This window comes from Psammomys obesus, unplaced genomic scaffold (assembly GCF_907164565.1).
Source record: "Psammomys obesus unplaced genomic scaffold, mPsaObe1.curated_primary_1811, whole genome shotgun sequence".
In the NCBI taxonomy this organism is placed as follows: domain Eukaryota; kingdom Metazoa; phylum Chordata; class Mammalia; order Rodentia; family Muridae; genus Psammomys; species Psammomys obesus.
Window position 1 is genome coordinate 118,072 of NW_026590062.1, and position 26,454 is coordinate 144,525.

The following is a 26,454-nucleotide window of genomic DNA, read 5'->3' on the forward strand; positions in this document are numbered from 1 at the left end:
GTTGGTTGGTTGGTTGGTTGGTTGGTTGGTTGGTTGGTTGGTTGGTTGGAGTCAAAGTCTCACACTATAACTTAGTTTGGCTTGGAACTCACTATGTAAACCAAGCTGGCCTTATATTAAAAGTTATCCTGGAGGGGAGGAGGGTGGGGCTTATCGGGGCATACAAAGTGAATAAAGTGTAGTTAATAAAAAAAAGAAAGAAAGAAAAAAAAGTTATCCTGCCTTAGCTTCCCAGTTGTTAGGCTACTGAGTGGCTATTCCGGTGAAATACTATCTTTCTACTTGAATATAAGACTTTTGTAGAAATTGTTGACATTAGCCAGTCGCTTCACTAAAAGTTAAGCTTTGTGCTGTATGATATCTCATTAACACTTCACTTCTATAGGATAATCTAGTTACTGTCATCCTCATTTTCTTAAGAAAGGGATGTTCTGCAAAGATGGGCTACATTTGTTCACACTGCAGCTGTCCACGGTCTCTTTGGTGCCAACTCATTTCTCCAGCCTTGCATGGAGCAACCTGCTAGTAGGCACTCCCCCAGTACCTAGTAGATCATAATTGAGTTAGTGGCTTTCTGTGCTTGCTTACCAGTATTCTACAAGGAGGCAATGTAATTACTGATGAGGAAGAAAGCTCTAAGAAAATAGCTGACCAACTGGACAACATAGTGGACATGCGGGAATATGATGTTCCTTACCACATCCGTCTCTCCATTGACCTCAAAATCCATGTGGTAAGGGGAAGTGACTGTTGCTTGAGTTAAGTTCCTAAGAGCCAGGAGATGCTGTGGATAAATCTGCACAGAAATTGATTTTTCTGAAGCCAGCAAGATGGCTTGGTGGGCAAAGGCTGTGAAGTCTAATTACCTGAGTTTGATCCCAGGACCCACATGATAGAAAGAGAGAACCAACTCTTGCAAGTTATTCACTGAATTTCAGAGTACCTACACACACAAAGTAAATATAATATAATAAAATATAAAGCCTGTGTTAAAGAAATAGACATTTCTAGGGGGTGGAAAGATGGCTCAGTGGTTAAGAGCACCACCTGCTCTTTCAAAGGACCTGGGTTTAATTCCCAGCACCCATGTGGCAACTCTAAACTGACTATAAGGCCAGTTCCAAGGGATCTGACACCTTCACACTAATGCACATTAAATAAAAATTAGATAAATTTTAAAAAGTTTAAAAAAAAAAAAGAAATAGACATTTCTGGATAGAGAACTCTTTAGTTAACGTATGCTTTGTTATTCTTCAGGCTCATTGGTACAATGTTAGATTTCGAGGAAATGCTTTTCCCGTGGAAATTGCCCGACGAGATGATCTTGTTGAACGACCTGTAAGTTTTTACATTTCCTAAGTCTGAAACTAATTAGGGAGTAGATTTCTTTTTCATCAGTCTCTAACCTAAAAGCATATTGTTTTCACTCGGGTGTTAAGCACAAACATCAGTATTTGAACTAGACCAGATTTGATGAGAGTTAGATTTGTAAGTAAAAGTATTAGTTCGTGTTTCACTTTTAGTCCTTAGGAAAATCTTTGTCTTTGGTTTTCTAGTTTCCAAGGTGAAATGTTAGCTCCAACACAGTCATTTGCTAGTGCTGTCCTAAAGTTCAAGGGAGACAGGCATGTTAAGGAGCTTTGGGACTGAAATGGTGTGCCAGTAGCTTTATTGCTTATGTATTTTCATTTTCATACCCTCAAAAAAAACCTCACTATGGGGTTTTGTTATTATTTTGGGATATGTATGGTTATTTTGTTTATAGTGCTGGTAATTGAACCCACGCTGAATATGGGTGTCCAAAGGATGTATCCAGACCTGAATTCATGTATATTTTGTCTTTCTAGGACCCTGTGGTTTTGGCATTTGACATTGAGACAACCAAACTGCCTCTCAAATTTCCTGATGCTGAGACAGACCAGATTATGATGATTTCCTATATGATTGATGGCCAGGTGAACAGAATCTCTTTTGGGGAAACTTAAAATGCTTTTTGTGGGGTTCTGTTACTTTTTTTGAGGCAGGGTCTCACTATGTGGCTCAGCTTGGCATCATACTCTTGGTGGTCCTCCTGCCTCAGACTTCAGAGTTCTGGGATTACAGGCAGGTAGTACTATGCCTAGATCACCTTTATGTTGTTATGGAGCTCTTTGAACTTAGTTTCTTGAGAAGCTTGTGGGTGGGCTGGGAGTCTCTGTCTCAGCTTTTCTGTGGCTGACTTGCAGTGTCTGCTCATGAACTTTACCAGGGCTACCTCATCACTAACAGGGAGATTGTTTCAGAAGATATTGAAGATTTTGAGTTCACCCCTAAGCCAGAATATGAAGGTCCCTTTTGTGTCTTCAATGAACCTGATGAGGTAAAGAAACTTTCTATAGAAACTGCCTGGTGTTTGTTATAAGATTTGAAAAGGCAAACTTGGGCTCACGTGCTTGTTGCTCAGTGAGCTTCCTCTTCCATGGCCAGGCTAGAGTCGGTCCTGGGCATATAGGCTGACATGAGACTGCTGCTTCTGAGTGCTTGGGGAAGTACTTGCAAGTTGCTGAAAGCAGAGAAAAGTTCACACTGACTTCTGTGATTTGTTGAACTCAGGTCCATCTGATCCAGAGATGGTTTGAGCATATCCAGGAGACCAAACCTACCATTATGGTCACCTACAATGGGGATTTTTTTGACTGGTGAGTCCAGCTTCCTGTTGTGGATAACTGTTAGGGAGGGGTGGGAGAGGAGCAGCTCTGCCTGGTGGTATCAGTGTTTTTCTCATTTTCACAGAGAAGTGCATGTGATCACTGTCCACTTCACTCCAGTGTCTCCTGAGAACAGTCTGCCTGTGTTCAAGAAGGATCAAAGGAAGAATTACAGACCTGTTTACCCCCATTGCTTGTCTCTTTTGTTGTTAGGCCATTTGTGGAGGCTAGGGCAGCAATTCATGGCCTGAGCATGTACCAGGAGATAGGTTTCCAGAAGGATAGCCAGGGGGAATATAAGGCGCCACAATGCATCCACATGGACTGCCTCAGGTATGTATATACCACACAGTAGGCAGCTCGCCACTGTGACCCCATCAGTGCTATATGAGGGTTTCTTGTACAGACCATTGACACATCTATTGCGAGAGGTGATTTGCCTCCAAGAAACAGCTTTGGGTCACAAGGATTTGTTGTCTGCTTGTTTCTAGTCTTCCATTTAGTCAACAAGAATGGAAATAGCCTGCAGGGTAGACAAGCCAGGCTAAAAAGAAACAGGTAGAACAAGATTCTGATACTTACATAGATGAGCAGAGTGAAGGACCAGGCTGTTCCCACAGGTTATATGGAGTCAAGGTGAGCTCAGTATGCTCATGCTGACTAAAAGCAAGTAGGTATCAGAGGTACTGAAGTGATGTTTGTAGCATAGATCCATGTAGGCAGGAAGACATGTGAATACACAAATGGAAAGAGCAAGCTGAAGAGGATGGCATCTAAACTGGGCAAAGAGATGAGTTCCATCAGCCACCATAAATTAAAGTCTGCTGTTTGTTTTACTGATATTTCAGCCTTTGGGTTAGAGGGATGCCAAGAGGTTAGGACTGCTTCATATAATAGCAGGTAGCAGCTTGACCAAAGGCAGTGGGTGAAGAAAGACCTACACTCAGGTTTGCTAATGTGGGCTGGGCCTTTAGGGATTGTGGGGTGCTTAGAGGTCTCTGTGCTTAGTTGACTTGGAATGGTAAAGAGTAGTTTTAAGGTAAGAGGATTATGTTGCAATCAGGCTGGTGTGGAAGCCTTTGTTCACATGGAGGAGACCAAGATTAGATGGTGTCACCTACACTCATAGGCTTGGTTGAGATTTGCATTATAAATTAGGAGCTCATTCTGAGTCTTAATAGGTGGTGAACTATAAAGATTAGAAGTGTAATGAGAGGCAAAGGCCTGAAAATCTGCAAAGGAAGGGGCTATGGAGAATTTGTTGAGAGAGTATCCAGCTGGTAGTACAGAGGTCGTGGGAGACAGAGACTAGATATGGCCACTGGACAGTGTAGTCCTGGGGAAGGGATTGGTCATAGGCTAGATGGACTTTGGAGGCAGAAGTAGGAAGGGGAGATAGGTTCTATGTTGAGGGGGATGTTGTCTTCATGTGTATGTACATGTAGAGGCCAGAGGTCAGTGTCAGGTGTCTTTCTTCGTTGCTTTCTACTTTATATTTTGAGATACAGGGCCTATCAGTGAACTTGGAACTTGCTCCTTTTCCTAGACTGGCTCATCACTGACTCTAGGATCCACTTGTCTCCCCTCCTTTGGCAGTGTAGTTACAGACTCAAACCAACAAGCATAGCTTTTACATGGGTGCTGGGGCTCTCAACACTTGTATGGCGGGGCACTTTACACACTGAGCCATCTTCTGAGCCTTAGAAGGTGTCTTCTACAGAGGAAGAAGCTCTCTTTTGAGAGAGCTCATACTGAAAAGACAGTGTAACAGGAAAGATAGCCAGGTAGTTTATGAAATAATGTTTGAAAGGCCTAAGGGATTTTTGCTGTATTGCCTTTTCATTTCTCCACAATAAGAGGCTGAGTTCTTTGCTAAAAGTGGAGGGTGAGGGAAGGGGTACAAAGGATTCCCTGATATTTATGTGTACTTTGTCAGTGCATCTGAGATTCAAGTGGAGGTTTTATGAGGAATCTTGGTTCCTTCAATGTCTCCAAAACCTACATTTTTATGTGTTCTGTCTGGTTTTGCCATCCTTTCTCTAACCATCATCTCTTGAATTTGTCCTCTTGCCAGGTGGGTGAAGAGGGACAGCTACCTTCCTGTGGGCAGTCATAATCTCAAGGCAGCTGCCAAAGCCAAACTTGGCTATGACCCTGTAGAGCTGGACCCTGAGGACATGTGCCGTATGGCCACTGAGCAGCCCCAGGCACGTAAGCCCATTTGCTCTTCTATCTGAAGTCATAGATACTGTGACCTGGAGAGGCTAGGTACCTGGGATGTGGGTGCTAGCTTTTCCTACGTGGCACATTCCAGCTCAGCCTTGCCCCTCCCTGAACTTTACATACTGTGTTTCATGAATTTTGTTTTGTTTTGCGGGTGGGGGGGTGTTTTGTGTTTTGTTTGGACCCTTCGTTTTTAATGGTCTTGCTCTCATTTTCTCCCCAGACTTTGGCTACTTACTCAGTGTCAGATGCTGTTGCCACTTACTACCTGTACATGAAGTACGTCCATCCTTTCATTTTTGCCCTGTGCACTATTATTCCCATGGAACCTGATGAGGTTAGTGGCGCTGATGAGGTGGGATGGTCCTGGAAACTGATAGTGAACTCTTGGGTGTGGCTTCATGTGGCTTTACTGAATCTTTCTATAGTCTGGGGCCTCCGGAAGCAGGGGCTTCTGATGCTGGCTACAAATTTTTTCTTTCACATGGCAGTCAAGGTTAGAAGCCTTTCTGGTGGTCGTGGACTTTGCTTAGGAGTCAGGACTTTTGACAGAGATTTGGGGTAGGCATGTACAACTAGATGCTGCATCTTCCCCACAGGTGCTGCGGAAGGGCTCTGGAACATTGTGTGAAGCCTTGCTGATGGTGCAAGCTTTCCATGCCAACATTATCTTCCCCAATAAGCAAGAGCAGGAGTTCAACAAGCTGACAGATGATGGCCACGTGCTGGATGCTGAGACCTACGTGGGGGGTCATGTGGAAGCACTAGAGTCTGGTGTCTTCCGAAGTGATATTCCCTGCCGGTTTAGGATGGTATGCCTCCTTCCTAAGTCTTCTGGGGTTCTGCTTTTTTCCACTCTTGTCCTATTGTGAAACCCAAAAAGCCATGGCCACTTCTGTCAGGGTTAATTTCTCTAGCTCAATACCACTCCCACCCCCAACCATTTATATAGGATGAACCTCCAGCTGAGTGTGGTGCATACACCTGTAATCCCAGCACTCAGGGAGACAGAGGCAGGTGGATCGCTGTGAGTTCAAGGCCAGCCTGGTCTACAAAGTGAGTTCAGGACAGCTAAGGCTACACAGAGAAACCCTGTCTTGAAAAACCAAAAAGAAAAAAAAAAAAAGCATCCAGCCAGTGATTCTCTGCCACACCCTGCCAGAGAATGTGTCACACTAGCAGCAGATTGAAAGATCTATCTGACCTGTGCCTTTTCGTGTCTTATCCTAGAATCCCGCAGCCTTTGATTTCCTGCTGCAGCGAGTTGAAAAGACTATGCGCCATGCTATTGAAGAAGAGGAGAAGGTACCTGTGGAAGAAGCGACCAACTTTCAAGAGGTAGCCATCTAGGAAGCAGGGAATCGGCCTATATTTGGCTCTGCTCTTTTTTTTTTTTTACATTCCTAACGCATCCCAGGCTCTTGATGTGGTTTTGTCATACTATCTTTGGACCTGCTGTTCTATCTTCAGTACCTTATTGTATCTCGTTCTTTGGCTGGGGTGGGTGGGGTATGGAACTTGTTTTTGTTGTTTTGAGTTTTGTTTTTTTTTTTTTTCTTTTTGTTTTTCAAGACATGGTTTCTCTTTGTATCCCTGGCTGTCCTAGAACTCACTCTAGACCTAGACCAAGCTGACCTCAAACTCAAATATCCATCTGCCTCTGCCTCCTGAGTGCTAAGATTAAAGGTGTGCACCATCACCACCCAGTGTACCTAGTTCTTAGGTTGGACACCAACATTCTTTTGTTTTCCCCTTCTCTATAGGTGTGTGAGCAGATTAAGACCAAGCTCACCTCCCTAAAAGATGTTCCTAACAGAATTGAATGCCCTCTAATCTACCATCTAGATGTGGGGGCCATGTATCCTAACATAATCCTTACAAACCGCCTGCAGGTAAGACCTTACTTCCCAAATCATAATTTTCTCTCTTTGCACACCCAAGTTTTGTTCTGACCCTCCCTCCTTTTATAGCCTTCTGCCATAGTGGATGAGGCCACCTGTGCTGCCTGTGACTTCAATAAGCCTGGAGCAAATTGTCAGAGGAAGATGGCCTGGCAATGGAGGGGAGAATTCAGTGAGTGTCAGACCATAAAGGGTGCTCAGCAGGGCAGGACAGACCTAGATTCTGATCTTGATATCTGTCTCATCACTTCCTTTCCAGTGCCAGCCAGTCGCAGTGAATACCATCGAATCCAGCATCAGCTGGAGTCAGAGAAGTTCCCCTCTTTGTTCCCAGAGGGGCCAGCACGGGCCTTTCACGAGCTGTCCCGTGAGGAACAAGCTAAATACGAGAAGCGGAGGCTGGCAGGTGAGCAAGGCCACAGCTTGAAAAATAGTGGCCCCTTTGATTAGAGGTATGGGCACATTGCAGTTCTAGGGCAGTAGGATTTTAATTGTATTCTTTCTGTAGGGATTCCTTTTCTTATTTCTTCTTTACAAAGTTCAGGAAGTAACCTTTTGTCACAGTATTGGTATCAAGTTGACAGTCCTCAGGTACTGTTGTTCTCTTTTACAGTGATGATTATTAGCTGTGTGTCTGGGTTTTTCATTCATTTATGTTACCTTAGGAAAGTGAACTCCTTTAGCATCCCGGTGTCCCAGGTTGCTCTTTTGTTATCAGCTACCGTTCCAACACTATGAATTGTCTTAGATTATTGCCGGAAAGCCTATAAAAAGATCCATATGACCAAGGTAGAAGAACGACTAACCACCATCTGCCAGCGGGAAAACTCATTTTATGTGGACACAGTGCGGGCCTTCAGAGACAGGCGCTATGAATTCAAAGGGCTGCACAAGGTGGGTCAAAATAGACTGGTTTCTGAAGTGAGAGGGTCTTGGTTTGGCTCTGTGGAAACATCTTGGTCTGTAGCCAAAGTATGTGGGTTGGGATGCTGTGAGCTGCCATTATGCCTTTGACTAATAAATGTACAGTGGTTTATAAACTTAAAGAATTAATGACTAGAAAGGATGCAAATTGTTTGTCATGGCCTGAGCCCTTAGAACCATGCTGAGTAATTGTTTCAGAAATAATTATGTACAGCTGTACCTGCAAAAGGCACTAGCTGAGCTGATAAAGTCTGACTAAACTAGATATGCCCATGAGTTGACTGCTTTTCCAATAAAGCAAGTAAGTAGTCCTTACAGACTCTAAGGCCAACATACACACTGGATTTGATCCTGTGGTTTGCTCACCTCTGATTGAAAGGAATTAAGGAAATTATTTTTTTCTTTTCTTTCTCTTTAAAATTTTACTATTATATGTGTATGGGTGTTTTGCCTGAATGCATGTTTATACACCGCTGTGTGCTTGGTACCTGTAGAGATCAGAAGAAGGTATCTGGTCCCTTGGTGAGAAATGTGTGAACCACCATGTAATGCTGGGAATTAAATCTGGGTACTATGAAAGAGCAGCCCGTGCTGTTAACCACTAAACCGTTTCTATCCAGCCCCAGGAGGAATGTTTTCATGTTCATAGTTCATCTCTTGGTGTAAAACTTATCTCCCTGTACAGAGGTTAAATGGTTTCTTCTATTTTATAAGATATATTGCTTTTACCAGAAGCCACTAAAAAGTAAAAGCTTTATGTTCTGAGAGCCCTTCCCTTGATGCTAGTTTTGGTGAGATCCCTGCTGTGTTGGCCCTTGTTCTCTGTGCTGTTCGGATGCACAGTCCTCATCACTCTCATCACTATTATTCTCCTTTTAGAGTGGTGAGATATACATATGAAGTTTAACATTTGTATGTGTGCAGTCAAGTGGCATTTGTTAGTGCACCTGTCACTACTCTCTTCAAAGCTCTTTATCTTCCCTATTATTCAAACTTTCATTGCTGTGACCGAGTACTTAACATCACTTAAGAGTTATTTTTGTCTCATAGTTTCATAGATCTCAGCCCATAGTTGGCTGACTTTGTTTTTGTTGTTGTTTTGTTTTTGAGACAAGGTTTCTTTATGTAGCTTTGCCTATCCTAGAACTAGCTCCGTAGACCAAGCTAGGCTCAGATTCACAGAGATCCGCCTGCCTCTGCCTCGGGAGTGCTGGGATTAAAGGCCACCACCTCCTGGCTGGCTTTGTTTCTAAATCAAGATGACAAACTTGATGGTAGGCGTGGGAGATAGATGACACATGGAATGAAGGAGATGTGCTAAGGTATTGACAGGTGGCAGTCGAAAAAGGGAGTGGTCTTCATTTTTAGAGTTCCCTGGATTTAAAAGTTGTTCTTTTGTTTTTTTGTTTTTTTAATTTTTGTTTTATTTTCTGTGTTTGAATGTTTTGCTTGCATGTATGTATGTGTGTATACCTGATACCCAAGGAGGTCAGAAGAGGATAGCAGATCCACTAGAACTAGAGTTACAGACAGTTGTAAGCTGTCATGTGGGTGCTGGGAAACGAACTCTGGTCCTCTCTAAGACCCACTGAGTTATCTCTCTAGCCCCATATTTGAAAGTTTTTAATGTTGAAAATTTAGGCTCTTGACCTTTGTGGACTGGAATTGGAGATGCAGTGAGGAACTTAGGCACCCGGTATACTTGCAGGTGTGGAAGAAGAAGCTCTCAGCAGCTGTAGAGGCCGGTGATGCATCGGAGGTGAAGCGCTGCAAAAACATGGAGATCCTTTATGATTCACTGCAGTTGGCTCACAAGTGCATCCTGAATTCCTTCTATGGCTATGTTATGCGCAAAGGGTATGGGCCACATGCCATAAATGAACAGGGAGGGAATGAGCAAGCTGTAATGACCAAAAAGCAAGAAGCTGGGGGGTGTCTTCAGGTTTTGATGGAGCAAGCAGATGAATGGGAATGTTCTTCGTGCTCACAAAATGGTGGCACAGGCTTGACTGGGACTGGGCCCATGAGAGTAGGGTTCCCATTGGCTCAAGGGTCTAGGTGTTGAGAAGGATGCTTTCCATTGTACACCTTAAGCACAGTGGGCTGGAGATAAGATTTGGTCATTTTGACTTTTTTGTATTGCTGTATCATCATTGCGGTAGAAAGGGCTTTTAAGTATTGTTTAATAGCATCAGTTTACTTAAGGGGTGGGCAGAGGAATGACCAATGAAGGGCATAGAGCATGACTGATGGGCTGAGGTCTCAGGCAAGGTGGAGATTTCTAGGAAGAGAGAATAGGACATGGTTTGAGGGGTATGGCCAGTAGGACCTGGGCTCTATACCTTGGACAAAGCTGGCTGGGGCCTCTGGGAAAACAGATCAATAGAATGAATGTTCAGGAACTTAGAGGAAAAGAGTGTAAACCTGTAAACCTGTAGAAAACTCCATAGAAAAGGAAAGACAACTGACTGGAGTTGATTTTGAGGAGGTCATATGTATTTGTGTTTCTATTTTGGGGTTTTAAAAGATGTGGATATGGGGGTGGGCATACACATACTAGTGTTCATGTAGAGGTCAGAGGACAACTTTACAAAGAGTCAGTTCTCTCTTACCATAAGAGTACATTGTGTCTAACTCAGGTCATAAAGGGTGGTAACAAGTGTATCTACCCACTGAGCCAGTTTACCAGCCCTATTTGTTGATTTTTAATTAGAGTGGATGTGCTAAATGCTGCTGGGTCAGAATGAAGAGGGAGAGGCTTGGATAGCTCCATTGATTGGTAAGGCTTCTTGAACCTGAATCTGAGAGTCCAGGGTTCAGTTCCCTGCTACCTTTCAAGGCAGCCCCTGGAAGTTTAAGAGTGGCTAAGACTGTGGCCAAAAAGAGAAGAAAAGAGAGCACTGAGAAAAAGAAAATGAAACAGAATGAAAAGGGAACAGGGAAGAAGTCTAAGCCCAGAGAATGAGGTAGACGGCAGATTGAGCTGGCAAGAGACTGAGAACAGGTATCCAGATATAGGCTTAGAGTTTCTGGAAACAGGTAGGTGAGGGTAGGGCTTGGGAAGAGCTATGACAAGAATGAAAAAGGCATGGGATGGAGTAGAGTGGGATTGAGGTCTTGCTGGCACTGAAATTATGAACTGATATGTGGCAGCATGTTAACCCTTTTGGAGCCACACTGGCTACCCTAAACTAGAAATAGAAGTACCCTTAGGACAAAGCCAAATTGCACCTTTCTCTATCCTGCTTCTAATATGTTTGGCTATTTCATCTCTCCTGGGAATATCTTCCCTCCTTTGATTCCCTGTGGAGGGAGCCTTCTGTCAGTCCTGCTCACCATAGACTGTGGTTGTCCTTTCCAGAGCTCGCTGGTATTCCATGGAGATGGCTGGTATCGTTTGCTTCACTGGAGCCAACATCATCACCCAAGCAAGAGAGCTGATTGAGCAAATTGGGTGAGTGTGGCCTGGTGAGAGCTGATTGAGCAAATTGGGTGTGTGTGGCCTGGTGTTAGCTGTAGGGCTTGCACCACAGGGGTGCAGGAGGAGCAGTAATAGAAGATCGTAAAAACTGGGAAACCAGAACTGGGTTTGATATTGTCATATTTGAGGTATTCAACACCTGGCTTTTAAGGACTTGGGACCATGGCCCTGTGTCTATGAACTTCACTCCTTTCTTTGAAGGAGGCCCTTAGAATTGGACACAGATGGAATATGGTGCGTCCTACCCAATAGCTTTCCTGAAAATTTTGTCATCAAGACAACCAATGTGAAGAAACCCAAACTGACCATCTCCTATCCTGGTGCCATGTTGAATATCATGGTCAAGGTGAGTGGGTCTGCAGCAAGAAAGCACAAATCTGACCTCTGGCCTGTCCCCAGTGCAGATATTTGGAAAGATCTTAGCTGGTGATGTTTTCGGTCCTCTACAAAAACTACCCATCAGTGACGCTCTTTTTCCCAATTTCCTCAGCTGTTATGGTCAGTAATCCTAACCAAACTGATGAGTTTCTGGTTCAGTGGGAGACCCTGTTTTAAAAGACAAAGTGAGGGAGGGGAGGATGGAGAGATGGCTCAGTGGTTAAGAGCACTGGCTGTTCTTCTAGATGTCCTGAGTTCAATTCCCAGCAACCACACATGGCTCACAACCAAATATAATGGGATCTGATGTTCTCTTCTGTCATGCAAGCATACATGCAAATAGAGCACTTGTGTATAAAAGTAGAGAACAGGTGTCCAGCGTCAACCTGGCCTTCATATGCACACATACAAACATATACCACACACAAACAGTGCAGAAAAACTTGTTTATGCCTTTCAGACTGTTTCCCCTAATGTTAACATCTACCTAAAATATATGGTCATCAAAATGAAAAAATGCATGTTGACATAACCTGTAACTAAATTACAAATTATTTGGAGTCCCCAGTTTCCAGATGCCCATACTGTGTCTTCTTTAGCCTAGACAGTACATTGAACTTTGCTAGTCTGAATTTTTTTTTTTTTTTTTTTTTTCTGCTGTCAATTTGGAGGTCTCATTATAAGACTGTTATTTGGGTTTCCTTGGAGAAATATCATGGGGGTGGTGCCTGATCACTTCTCCATCTTGGGGAACATTGGCTCTGTTGCCAGGTTGTCCACATCAGCCGGGCATCTCTATAGGGAGGTTCCCCAACTCCCTGTTCACATGCTGTTTTTTGCTCAGTAATCACACCCAAGGATGACTGTTCTCCTTTAAGGAATTAGTATCAAAGAGCATCTGGGCATATGCTAGAGCCACCACAGTTAGTAACAAGTGTGAAGGCATGTTTTGAAGTGCTCCTTAAATTTTATAACTCCTGGCTTTTACATGTGTCGGGAGTGTCACTTGTACAACTGTAAGTTTCCTGTGTTGGTGTTTATTCATGAGCACTTGCTGTTTACCCCATTCCTTCTGTTTGCTCATTGGAGTTCTATAAGGGATAGTCGTTATCCTTCTCTCTCATTTATATTCTCCTGCTTGTTCATTGCTGATTTACAGCATCATGGATTTATGGGCATCATTCATACTTAGGATGATAATCCAGTATGATTCTCATATCTTTTCTTGCTGAGTTTGTTCCTAGCTGGCTACAAGGACACACACTGTTTCCCTTTTTGGATCCTGTGTTTGGAACATTTTCTTGCTTAGTGCTGTAAGATACTCCAGCTTTAACTTGTATTTTCCCTGTCTTAGCCCTAGAGTGAAGCATTTCTTTAAGGAGCTTTTCTCCTCCATGGAAACCCTGACGACTCTTGATGTGTTTTTGTACTATCTTTTTGCCTTTTCCAGAAGGCTACATATATAGAGACATATAACATGCAACTCAGACCTTGTAAATTACAGTTGAGACTTGGTATGTTGCTGTGTATGTCAGAACCTTCTGCTTTCCTGCTACCAGTTGTGTCCTTTGTATGGTAGAGCTTGTTTGCTGACCAACCAATCCCTGAGGAGAAAAAGTGATTCCTGGGTATGAGCTCTTAGGAGTGAGGTTGCCTTTCTTGTTATTGGTTCTTAGGAAGGCTTTACCAACCATCAGTACCAAGAACTAGCAGAGCCTTCCTCTCTCACCTATGTCACCCGCTCTGAGAACAGCATCTTTTTTGAAGTAGATGGACCATACCTTGCTATGATCCTTCCAGCCTCCAAGGAAGAAGGCAAGAAGCTGAAGAAAAGGTAGGAATCTCAGAGTCTTATGTTTTGTAAAAGAAATGCAGTAGATGGATAAAACTTAAAAACTTAGAAAAAATGGACCTGGAGCCATAATGAGAACACTTGGGTGAGGTTTTGCTTTGCTGTTTGTTTTATTTACTCAGTTGGGAGGAAGAATTGGATGCTGATGTGCTAGCCTTCTTTTCTTTTATTCTGGTTCTGTGAGCAATGACCCTTTAACACATTCCAGTTTGCTAAAGCGTTAATGTAAGGGGTGGAGGATGCTGCTTGCTGCCTCAAAAGTGACAAGAGAGTCGAGCAGTGAAGAAGGAAGGTGGGGGGAGACAGAAAGTACCCAGAACCCTTAAGTTTGTTTCTCTGTTGTGCCTCCCTTGCTTTTCAGATATGCTGTATTCAATGAAGATGGTTCCTTGGCTGAACTGAAAGGTTTTGAGGTGAAACGCAGAGGGGAGTTACAGCTGATTAAAATCTTCCAGTCCTCAGTATTTGAGGCCTTCCTCAAGGGTAGCACACTGGAGGAGGTGTATGGCTCTGTGGCCAAGGTGGCTGACTACTGGCTTGATGTGCTCTATAGCAAGGTAAGGCTACACCTGCCTCTGCAGCTGGCTCTCAGGAGTGAGCATCTCTCAAGGAATTGGACTTGTATACTAGCCTCTTGAGAACCAGGTAACAGGTGAACCTGGGTCACTTTACTAAACCTTAGCTTCCTTAGCTCTGGCACCCTTAAGTTCCCTAGCTTTGTAGAGTGCCAGCATGGTAATAAAAGGAGTCATTGGAGGAAAACTTAACAATTATGAAATCAATTTTTTTGAAGTTTTTGGGATTTTTTGTTTTAGTTTTTATTTGTTTTGTGTGTGTGTGTGTGTGTGTGTGTGTGTGTGTGTGTGTGTGTGTGTAGTATGTGTGCATCTGCTGTCCTCAGAGGTCAGAAGACAGCATCAGATCCCCTAGAAGTAAAAGTACAAGGCAGTTGCAAGCTGCTATGTAGAACCAGACCCAGGTCCTCATAAGAGCAACAAGTGCTCTTAATTGTAATGTTGAGCTGTCTCTCCAGGCCCCTTCTTAAAAACTCTCAAAAATTTTATGTTCCTTCCACCATGTGGGTGCTGGGAATTGGACTAGCAAGCCTTCAGACTTGGTGGCGAGTACCTTTACCTACTGAACCATCTTGCTGGCCCTGATTTTTTAAAGTCTTAATGTTCACATAATTTTGTTTTTTTGAGATAAGAATCTCACTGTATAGCCCTGGCTGTCCTGTAATCTGGTATATAGACCAGGCCAGCCTTGAACTCATAGAGATCCATCTGTCTCTTCCTCCTAAGTGCTGAGATTAAAAGTGTGTACCACCACACCCAGCTGCACATTTTTGTAATTTATCTCCAACATTACAAAAGAAAGAAAAGGAGGGAATGCAAAGCAATACTACCATGCCTTTAGTTTTGTCTTGGAATGCTTGACTATTTCTGTATTGTGTGTTATGAGCCACTTATCAGTCCATCTGCTTGCACAGTTCCATCTGTGAGGAAGTTTCAGAATCCCATTGTTCCAGCCAGTGTCACATGAACCTCAATCCTTTTGGACAGATGTCACCTTATCTTCTGTCTTGGGCATAATTATTCTCCACACAGTATGGCTTTGGCACTTATTGCTCATGCATATTTCTTGATAGTTTGTGCATGACTTAAGATAAAAAGTAGAGTTTTATTTGCCTTTTGTTTTTCAAATGACATTTATTTTGAGGGTGGGGACGCGGTGACGAAGTGTGCATGTAGAAGTCAGAGGACAGCTTGTAGAAGATGGTTCTCATCTTACATCATATGGGTCCTAGTCCTAGAGGATTAAATTCAAGTTATCAGGAGCTGGAGAGATGGCTCAGTGGTTAAGAGGACCATGGATTGAGTCCTAGCACCCATGTGGTAGCTCACAATTGTCTATAATTTTAGTTTCAAGGAACCTGATGTCCTCTTCTGACCTCCATGGTTACAAGACACACAAATGATACACAGACATGCATTCAGACAAAGCACTTATACACAAATTTTAAATGAAAAAAAACAAACAAAAAAACAACAACAACAACAACTCAGGTTGTCAGTCTTGGCAGGAGGCACTTTTACTCACTGAATCATCTTGCCACTGCCCTATCCCCCACACACTTTTAATACAGTGCTAGGGCTCTAACCAAGGGTACTAGGGTCTTTTTTTTTTTTTTTTTTTTTTTTTTAATGACATTACCAATTAGAAATCCAAAGCCTTCTTTAGCTTTTCAGAGCAGAAATATATAAGTATAATCCCACAGAATCGAAGTTAATAAGGCCTGCATTTTTCTGGCATCTATTGTTTCTTTCTCTAGGCTGCTAACATGCCTGATTCTGAATTGTTTGAGCTGATTTCTGAGAACCGCTCCATGTCTCGGAAGTTAGAAGATTATGGGGAGCAGAAGTCTACATCCATCAGCACAGCAAAGCGCCTGGCTGAGTTTCTGGGAGACCAAATGGTCAAGGATGCTGGACTGAGCTGTCGCTATATCATCTCCCGAAAGCCAGAGGGGTCTCCTGTCACTGAGAGGTAAAAGCCTCTTTATTTATTTTTTTTTTAAGATTTATTTATTATTTATACAACATTCTGCCTGTACACCAGATCTTACTATAGATGGTTCTGAGCCACCATGTGCTTGCTGGGAATTGAATTCAGGACCTTTGGAAGAGCAGCAAGTGTTCTTAACCTCTGAGCCATCTCTCCAGCCCCTAAAAGCCTCTTTAAAGAGTTAAACAGATGGGTACATACCTGTAAACCTGGTATGCAAAAGCCTAGGGCCAGAAAATTTTGAGTGTTGGACAAACCTGGGCAACTTAAGAGACTATCCCAAAGGAGGGAAAAAGTATAATGATGTACATTTGTAAGTCCAGTATTTGGAAAATTAAAGGGTTCATGAGTTCAGTGTTAGCCTAGACTGTATAATGAGTTTGAGGCCACAACAGGCTGGGTTACATAGTCATTCTGAAGCGTTAAGCACACACAGACACTCACACAACACTGCCTTTGCAAATCCACATCTGTAGTGGAGCCTCTGGATCCTCACAATAGAGATTCCATAGGAAGACTGTGGATCTGGTGGCTGTTGAAAGAAGCACTACCTGATATGGTAGTAAATGCCTTTAAATCTCAGCACTTGGAAGGTAGAGACAGTTGACTCCCTGTGAGTTCAAGGCCAGCCTGAGCTACATAAGAAGTTCCAAACCAGCTAGTGCTACCAGTGTGACCTAGTCTCAGAAAAAAACTCAGAAAAAAATCTGCCTCTGTCTGATGCAGATCAGGTCATAGCAAGGCCTTCTGGGACCCAGGTGGGACCCTGGAAAAGGAATGCTGAGTCTGGAGAACTTTGGTTTGAAGGGAGTCAGCCTCTCTTGGATGGACATAGATCTGAGTATCTTGGAAGGGCGGAGCCTGGCTACAAATAGAGAGACAGCTTGATGGCGAGAGGGCTCTGTGATGAGCCATGTGGTAGTGCTCTAGCATGTAAGAGGCTGCTCTACCTGCCTGCAGCATCACCTCTCAGTCACCTTCACAGATGAGAAGAAAACACCTTTCCACTACTAGGGCATATCAGATGCAACAGTAACAGGCTCAATTAGATCAGCTTTCTCTTTCCTACCACCAGACTATGAATTAAACAGGAAATGTCTTATGGTTGGTGCACAGTAAAGAAAGGGTTCATCACACTTTGCAGAACCACACTTTGCAGTGACCCCACAGGAACCTTGAGAACCAGTGATAGAGGCAGGAGGAACTGAAGGCCAGTGTGGCCTTTACAGTGTCCCCAAGGCACTTCCTAACATAACTTTGATTCTCTTATGGAAAAGTGTATCTGACCTGCATGCCTAGAAACTAGGCAGCTTATGATTTTATGACCAATAGAATAGGTAGACAAGGGCATGAGACTTCTCAACCCTAGTCAACAGGGGCTGCAAAGTTGGACATTTATCCTCTTCCTACCTAGTTGGCCTCCTAGAAGCTGAGAGGGCATGTATATAAGGAAAACTCACCAAGAGTACCTATTGCCCCTTTGTGAGGGGGTCACTCATCTGTCTACACAAGTGACCAACCCCAGGTGAGAACACATAGGCTATATCAGCATCAAGGATTGTCACCTCAGCCCACTGAATGTTAGATGGTTTATTATACAGCAACAAGTGCATGGTAAATATTGATACCCACCTTCCTATAGAGTCCTATAGGCAAGGGGAAAAGCAGATGTTTTTGTAAGGAAAAATTGCCAGTGTCAAGACAAGAAATTTGGTCTAAAGCCAATTTGACAGACTCATATAGAGAGTAAAATAATAGATTTCAATACATCAGTTATATAGAGGACCCTCAGATATGATCAGACAATCCACAAGTGAAGAATTGATGGCAAGTTTGGGAAGATAAACAGGCTCCCAGAAATCACGACAAGGCTTACCTTAACAGCATCTCTTCAGTTCAGAAGAATGCTGACACCAGTTGTTGGTGAACAGGTAGACTAGCACTTAACCAGGCAGCTGGGACACCTGGAAAGTCTAGAAGTAGAGGGTATCTAGCACTCATATTTTGTGTGTGTAGAGGAGCGGGGCATATGTGTTCCACAGTGCACATGTGGAGGTCAGAAGATGTAGCATTGAGTTCTACTGTGTGAGTCCCAGGTATTGAATGTAGGTTGTCTGATTTGGCAATAAGCATCTTTACTTGCTGAGTATCTTGCCAATCCTTGTTTGATTTTTAGACTGAGTCTCATGTAATGTAGGCTTGTCTCAAACTACATGTAGCTCACCTTGATCTCCAAATCTCCTAATCCTTTTGCCTGCATCTTCCAAGTTCTGGGACTAAGGTTCGAGCCATCATATTTGGTTTATATGGAACTAGGGTTCAAACTCAGGGCTTTGTTCATGTTAGGCAAGGATCATACCAGTTGAGCTGCATCTTCAGTTCCCTCTTGGCACTTGTGAGCACATGTCTCACATAGCTTTACATGCTCATGTAAAGCTTTATTATGTTTAGTACCTGGTTTGAAAATAGCATCCTGCTTTTTAGGTAATGGTGGCACACACCTTTAATCCCAGTACTTGGAAGTCAGAAGCAGGTGGATCTCTTGAGTTCAAGGCCAACTTGGTCTACAAAGTGAGATTCAGAACAACCAGGGCTACATAGAGAAACCCTGTCTTGAAAAACCAGAAAGTTTAAAAAAAAGAAAAAAAGCATCCTCCAGAAGTAGATGGTGATACACTCTGCAGGAACCAAGTGTGGAGGTGCATGTGTGTAATCTCAAGCTGCTGGAGAGGCCTGCCGAGAAAATTTATCAACACTGTGTCTCCAAATGGAAATAAAGGGCTGGGAGTGTTAGATATATAGCTTATTTGTGAAACCCTGAATTCAATCCCTAACGCCATAAAAATGAAGTGATCTTATATGTAGATTAATTGTAGAGAACTTACCTAGTATGAACAGAGCCCTGGATTCATTCTTCTATACTGCCAAAAGAAATGAAGATATGCTGTGTAGGAGTTAAGTGTTGAACTGGAGCACAGGCAACCATGGAGGAGCTTCAGACAATATTTTGCCAAAACTGCCATGTAGGAGCCAGATTTGGCAATGCATACATGTCATCTTAGCATGCAAGCAGCTGAGGCAGGCCAATCTGGACTACATAGCAAGTTCCAGGTCAGTTTATATCACATCAGGAGACCATGCCTCAAAAATAATAACAATAATAATAATAATTGGCTACATCACACACACACAAAAGTAATGAGTACCAGTATAAGGGTTGTGTTAACATCTTTTTGAGGAGGGAACAGGATGGAGCTGCAGCATTCCTCTTTGTTGTCTTTCACAGGAAATGACATTTTAGAGCATTGCAGCCTGATAGCTAAGTGCATGTATTTAGCTGAGTGTTTGCTGTGTTTATATAATATTTTAGTTTATATAATATTTTATAGTAAAAAACATTTTATTTTGTGGCAAGTAAAAGTTGCCAGCTGCTTTATTAGTAATGTGAAAACCAACTCACTCCTTAAAAAAGTATTCCATCTCTGTATTTTACCCAGTGAATAATGTTTTAGAAATGTCTTCTTGTGCACATGTAAGAATGGTTATAAACAGCCCTGAACTGTGTCTGCATACTAAAAACAGAGCAAGCAGCTAACAGGGTGATGTGCAATCAACTTCAGCCCTTTTCTTATTCAACTATTTATAGTAATAAGGGATTTAATTATGACATTTTCATATATATATATATATGTATATATATATATACATATATATATAACATACTTTGATCATATTAACTTGCCATTGCCCTCTTTTGTCCCTTACTTTTGTCCCTTTAGTTACTTTATATTGCTAAGTCACCATGACCAAGACAACTTAAAATGAAAGTGTTTAATTTGGGCTTGCTGTTTCAGGTTAGAGTCCATGATGGCAGAGCAAAGGGGTGGCAGCAGGAGCATCTGAGACCTTACATCTTAATTCCCAAGTAGGAGCAGAGAGAGAGAGAATTTAATGATTTTTTTTATTATGTACACAATGTTCTGCCTGCAGGTGTGCCTGCAAACCAGAAGAGGGCACCAGATCTTGTTATAGATGGTTATGAGCCACCATATGGTTGCTGGGAATTGAACTCAAGACCAGAAGAGCAGCCAGTGCTCTTAACCTCTGAGCCATCTCTCCAGCTTCTAAAAAAAAAAGTCTTTTGATACCTAAAAGCCCACCCCCACCAAGGCCATACCTCCTAATCTTTCCCAAATGTTACAACAGGGGACCAAGTGTTCAAATATGACCCTATGGGGGCCATTCTCATTCAAACCACCAGGAGTCCCCAACTCCTGTTCTTTTCCCAAATAGGCTCCTTTGTACTTTAATGTCTTCTTTTTAAATCTAGATGCTGCATGTGAGAAAAAACATGCATATTTATCTCTCTGTATCATTCCTCTTAACATAATCTTCAGTTCTATTTTCCTGTAAAGAATATAATTTCATTTTTTATGACTGAGTCAAACAATTAGTGGGATGAAAATATAGTTAGCTCCATTGTATATGTATGCCTATGCCATATTTTCTTTATCCATTCATGTGTTTCTCTTCTCCCCTTTTTTTCCCCTTCTCTTTTTTATTCATTCTGTTTTGTATTTCTGAGGATGGACTCCAGAGTCTTACCTAGAATAAGCAAGTCCTCTACCAGTGAACCACATCCCTAGCCCCAACCTAAGTGTTTTAATATGATAAAGTATTACTTAATCGTTGAATGTTATAAACATCATATATAAGATTTAAGTATAGGGGCTGGAGAGATGGCTCAGTGGTTAAGAGCACTGTCTGCTCTTCCAAAGGACCCGGGTTCAATTCCCAGCACCCACATGGCAGCTCACAACTGTCTGTACTGCCAATTCCAAGGGATCTGACACCTTGACACATTAAATTAAATTAAATTAAATTTTAAAAATGTAAGTATATACAAAGTCTTTATCCCATCTACATTTGATAAAAGTTATAGTGGGATTTACATTGTTTATGGTTCTGTTTGTTTTTCTAACCTAGAGCCATTCCACTTGCAATTTTCCAAGCAGAGCCTACAGTGAGGAAGCATTTTCTCCGGAAATGGCTAAAGAGTTCATCACTTCAAGACTTTGATATTCGGACAGTGAGTGCCAGTTATTTTGTGTGTGTGTGTGTGTGTGTGTGTGTGTGTGTGTGTGTGTGTGTGTGTGTGTGTATGTGTGTAAGAGAGAGAGTGAGGGCGAGAGACATGGCACATGTGTGGAGATGAGAGGATAATTAACAGGAACTGGCTCTTTTCCGTCATGTGGGTACTAGCTATCTAACTCGCGTAATGAGACAAGTAGTTCTGTCTACTGAGCCATATTTCCACCTGCTAGTTTTTGTTTTTTTTTGTTTTGTTTTGTTCTGTTTTTTGTACTATTAAAGGTTTAGGGTGGAAAAAAAAGCTATTCAGAATGTCCCTGACTTGGGCATCATCTGACTCAATTAGAACTTTACTTATCACTTCCTCTTTTCTGATATGTGATAGAGAAACAACACTGTAGGGCGGGGGTTCTCAACCTGTGGGTTGCAAACCCTTAGGCGTTGGATGAGCTTTTCACAGGGATCACCTAAGACAGAAAGCACAGATATTTACATTGTGATTCATAACAGCAAAATTAAAGTTATGAAGTAGAAATAAAAATAATTTCATGGTTGGAGTCAGTAACATAAAGAACTGTATTAAAGGGTCACAGCATTAGGAAGGTTGAGAACCATTGCTCTAGGGCATTAGGAAGCTAATGCTAGGGAAACCCTTAAGCTGCTCTTCTTTGATGGAGTAAGACTGAGGTACTATCTTAACCATCTACTATTTCTTGATCCTATAGTCTCATTAAGCTCTCTGCCAAGTTTATGCCTCCAGAATGATCACAGTTTCTAGAAGATGAAGTGAGACACAAGCATTTAGTGATTCTTGGCATGTAACAATGTAGACAACTGTTCTTTCTCATTTTGTGCATGTAGATTCTGGACTGGGACTATTACATAGAGCGGCTGGGGAGTGCCATCCAGAAAATCATCACTATCCCCGCAGCTCTGCAGCAGGTGAGACAAAAGCAGGGATACCCCTCTGTACCACAAATACCAGTATACCCACGTAAGACTTTCTTCCTGGTCATCCTCACTTAGGTGAAGAACCCAGTTCCACGTGTCAAACATCCAGACTGGCTGCACAAAAAACTACTAGAGAAGAATGATGTCTACAAGCAGAAGAAGATCAGTGAGCTCTTTGTCCTTGAAGGAAAGAGACAGGTAATGCACAGGACACAGGGTACTGAGGTATGCAAGCTGCTATCCATTAATTTTATTTGTTTTGTTTTGAGACAGGGTCTCTCTATATAGCCTTGATATCATAAAACTCTCTCTGTAGACTAGGCTGGCCTCAAACTCCTTTATACATTACTCTGCCTGACCCATAATTTCCTGATGCTACCTCTAACGAGACTTTTTTATCTCAAAAAGTTCATTGTGGTACAATACTAATTAATGCCATTCAGTGTCATTTTGTATAACAGGAAGCAGATTGTGAGTCATCAAGTGACTATGGAGAACTCCTTTATATATAAATATTGAGGTATGCAAATTAAGCATAGTGACCTGACCTGGATCACTACTGTAGACTTCAGTTTTCTCAACAGAATGAAAATATTTTCTGGAGACACATTGAATACTGCCCAATGAAAAGTTTAGGTAAAAAGCTGTACATGCTCATCTGTTAAGAGCCATCCCTGCTCTTCACAGAACACAAGTTCTGTTCCCAGCACCCATATCCGGGGGCTTACACCTGCCTGAAACTCCAGCCCCAGGGAATTCAAGAAGTTTTTTTCGCTTCTGCAGATCCCTGCATACACATGGTATATACTTACACAGACACATACACAAAAATAAAAAGTAATCTTTGAAAGAAAAAAAAAGTGTAACTAAAATTAGAGGAGGAAAAAGAATTTTTAAAAAGATTTTGTGTGTATGGGTATTTCACCTTCATATATGTCTGAGATACTTACATGCCTAGTACACACAGAGGCAAAAAGAGGATGTTGGATTCCCTGAAGCTAGAGTTAACAGATGGTTGTGAGCCAACATGTATGTGCTGGTAATTGAACCCACGTCCTCTGGAAAGGCAGCTCCTAACTGCTGATCCATCAATCTCAAGAAAAATTTGAGTGTTGAAAATTAGAAGTGTATCCAGCTATGATGTCTCATGTTTATAATCCTGGGAGTTGAGAGGCAGAGACAGGATGGATATGAGTTCAAGGCCAAGCTAGAGCACAATAGATAACACTCTATCTCAAAACAAAAGTAAAAGTGAGCTATAAGTCAGAATGATAAAAACTCACTAATAACCTAAAATAGATTGTGTGTTTGTATTCATGTGTGTTTGAGACAGGGTTTTTCTGTGTAGCCCTGGGTGTACTGGAACTCACACTGTAGACCAAGCTGGCCTCAAACTCACATTTGCCTGCCTCTGCCTCCCAAGTGCTGGGATTAAAGTTGTATGCCACCATGCCTGTTTTATTTTAAATTTTTGAGGCAAGGTCTTAGACCTAGCTACTCTTTAACCCTCTGTGTAGCAGAGGCTGGCCTTAAAATCCAACCTCCTTAGCCCAGCTTCCTGAGATTATAAGCATTTAACTACATGCTCATTTTAGACTTTAAAACTTTAGTGTTATAGTAAACTAAAAAATGGTCTGTGTTATATATTGTTTATTATTGTTTGCCCTAAGATTATCACAGTGGTATTATTTAACCCTCTATTACTTAATAAAATGACACATACACCTGTTAGATTTTGTAATTACCTTATTTACCTTGGGCTGGGCAGGTATTTTCACTATACTGTCTCAATATCTTCGCCATCCATCTCCCAGCCCCCATCCAATGCCATCCACCTTAATCCTCATCTGGACTACCTTCCATACATATTCCCAAGGTACTTGCTTGTATTCTTCATCTGGGCCTTTTCATGCCATTATTGGAGTTCTTTCTCTCAGCCCACGTGGTTCCATGATCGTCCTGCTTCCTCCTCTTCTGGCTCCCATGATTCTGTCTTGAACACAAAAACCCAGAACCTTAGGCACGCCTACCGCATTCTGCCTTACTCAGGTATAGGCTGTTTAATCAACCAATCAGGTATGTCTTAGGCAGGTTTACAAAACAAGGATAGATGTAACCAGATCTTGAGAGCCAGTAACAAGCATCAGACCAACCTCCAACACATTAGCAATGTGACATTTGCAAGAGATGTACCTAAAAAATTTATATGCTAAGTAAATGTTAGCCAAAAGAAGCTGATGAGTTAGCGCAGCACAAGAGTGTTTGTGGCGGGCTGGAGAGATGGCTCAGAGGTTAAGAGCATAATCTGCTCTTCCAAAGGTCCTGAGTTCCAATTCCCAGCAACCACATGGTGGTTCACAATTATATGTAATGAGATCTGGTGCCCTCTTCTGGTGTGCAGGCACACCTAATAAATAAATAAATGAATGAATGAATGAATGAATGAATGAATGAATGAATGAATGAATGAATGAATAGAGCTGCATCCTCTGTCTATCTGTTATATGAGTCAGAATCAGTGCCAGCTTAAATTCTATCTTAAGAATTTGTTTCATTCCTGTGTCTGTCTGTTGGTCTCTGTGTCTATGTGTGAATGGTAACTATCTATCTGTCCCCAACAAAGGCTTTTTGCTATATTTATTAAACAGCATAGAAAGCATCACACAGGGGACTCACAACTGCCTGTAATTCCAGTCCAAAGGGATCTAATGCCCTCTCTGGCTTCTGAGGGCACTGCACTCATGTACATACACGTAACTAAAAACAAATCTTTTTTTTTTTTTTTTTCAGTTATGGTAGTCTGTTAATAACCCTTTTGGAAGATAAGCTATGTTAGAATTCTGTAATATAATTTACCAGATTGGTATTCTGAATTATAAGGCTTGGTTGTATCATTCCAGATTGTGATGGCCCAGACTTCAGAAAACAGTCTGAGTCTCTGCACTCCAGATATTGAGGACTTTGGACTCACAAAGCCACACCACTCTACAGTCCCAGTTGCCACTAAGAGGAAGCGAATCTGGGAAAGCCAAGAGGCATCTCAGGATATTGCACTAACTGTGCCCTGGCAAGAGGTCTTGGGGCAGCCTCCCTCCCTTGGAACCACCCAGGTAAGAAGAACTCAGGGAAAGGTGATATGGCCCTCTGTCTCCTAGAGGTCTGCTACATAGTACAGGTATCCTAACAAATCCTGGCCCTGAAACAACTTGGTTGTAGAAATGCCTGAGTGTTAGAGAGCTGCTGAAGCTTAGGAATAAAAAGCAGGCTGTTGGAGAAAAGTGTTGATAGTCAGTGTGTGTTAGCAATTGTGTATTGCCATTTGTCCTAGGAAGAGTGGTTGGTCTGGATCCGATTCCACAAAAAAAAGTGGCAGTTACAGTCCCAACAGCGCCTGGCCCGCAGGAAGAAGCAGCGTCTAGAGTCAACAGATGATGTGCCAAGGCATGGGGCTATCCGAGAGGGACCTGCCACAGGGCTGGGGAGCTTTTTGCGACGGACTGCCCGCAGCCTTCTGGACCTTCCATGGCAGATTGTACAGGTATGGGCCTTCATCCATGGGGAAGACATGATGCTGAAAGAAGTCTTGCAGGTGCCTAGAGGAAGGAGTGTGTAGCCAGTCCTGCAGTATAGGATGGAAGATAAAAACCTTCAGCTTCCTGCCCATCACAAGGGCCCTGCACATAGCAGGAAGTGGGCAAGGCTGGAGGCTACTTGGGAGATGACCTGTTCACAGGTGTCAGTATGTTCTGTGATTATGTACTGTGTATTCTTCATTTTCTCTCAGATCAGTGAGACCAGCCAGGCTGGTCTGTTCCGGTTGTGGGCCATCATTGGCAGTGACTTGCACTGTATCAAGCTGAGCATCCCTCGAGTGTTCTATGTGAACCAGCGGGTAGCCAAAGCAGAGGATGGGCCTTCATATCGCAAGGTAGGGAAGCCACTAGTATTGCTTTTCACCTCTGAGGTGTCTTCTCATGATGGACACCACATAAAGAATTGGTCAGGAGCATGAACTTTGCAGACCCAAGAAACTGGTGAACTATGTGGCATTGTCTCCATTTCCCAAATGCCTTATTGATACTGGGATTTTGTGAAGAGTTACTTGAAACTGTGTCTTTAAATGTTCAGGAACAGGGGCTGCGGTTCTCCATCAGCCAAGACTACACAGAGAAACCCTGTCTCAAAAACCAACAACAAAAAGTTTCTGTGAACCTGGAAATATATCATTGTTTAATATCTTATAATCAGTTACAGCCTACATTCTCTGATGTACATAAAAACATAGGTGTGGTTTACAGTTGACTTCCGACAGTTTTGAAAAATATATCTACCTGAACCCTCTTACCATCCAGGTAGACATTACTATCTCCCCAGAGCATACTTGCCCATCTCTCCATATTG

General features: G+C 42.4%; 1 protein-coding gene across 1 annotated transcript in view; it reads left to right on the top strand.

The window, feature by feature from the left end:
* Positions 1-26,454, top strand: part of Pole (DNA polymerase epsilon, catalytic subunit) — a 50,025-nt gene that overhangs the window by 7,788 nt on the left and 15,783 nt on the right. Inside the window, exons 7-32 of the mRNA XM_055606405.1 lie at positions 592-733; positions 1,258-1,338; positions 1,848-1,955; positions 2,249-2,359; positions 2,593-2,678; positions 2,901-3,020; positions 4,762-4,894; positions 5,134-5,247; positions 5,510-5,722; positions 6,141-6,248; positions 6,674-6,802; positions 6,881-6,983; positions 7,071-7,217; positions 7,560-7,705; positions 9,444-9,592; positions 11,097-11,189; positions 11,418-11,562; positions 13,271-13,428; positions 13,808-14,003; positions 15,779-15,993; positions 20,998-21,100; positions 21,964-22,044; positions 22,129-22,251; positions 24,954-25,163; positions 25,382-25,591; positions 25,838-25,981. Of these exons, the coding sequence (XP_055462380.1) occupies positions 592-733; positions 1,258-1,338; positions 1,848-1,955; positions 2,249-2,359; positions 2,593-2,678; positions 2,901-3,020; positions 4,762-4,894; positions 5,134-5,247; positions 5,510-5,722; positions 6,141-6,248; positions 6,674-6,802; positions 6,881-6,983; positions 7,071-7,217; positions 7,560-7,705; positions 9,444-9,592; positions 11,097-11,189; positions 11,418-11,562; positions 13,271-13,428; positions 13,808-14,003; positions 15,779-15,993; positions 20,998-21,100; positions 21,964-22,044; positions 22,129-22,251; positions 24,954-25,163; positions 25,382-25,591; positions 25,838-25,981 (3,568 nt within the window). The remainder of the gene's footprint in view (positions 1-591; positions 734-1,257; positions 1,339-1,847; positions 1,956-2,248; positions 2,360-2,592; positions 2,679-2,900; positions 3,021-4,761; positions 4,895-5,133; positions 5,248-5,509; positions 5,723-6,140; positions 6,249-6,673; positions 6,803-6,880; positions 6,984-7,070; positions 7,218-7,559; positions 7,706-9,443; positions 9,593-11,096; positions 11,190-11,417; positions 11,563-13,270; positions 13,429-13,807; positions 14,004-15,778; positions 15,994-20,997; positions 21,101-21,963; positions 22,045-22,128; positions 22,252-24,953; positions 25,164-25,381; positions 25,592-25,837; positions 25,982-26,454) is intronic.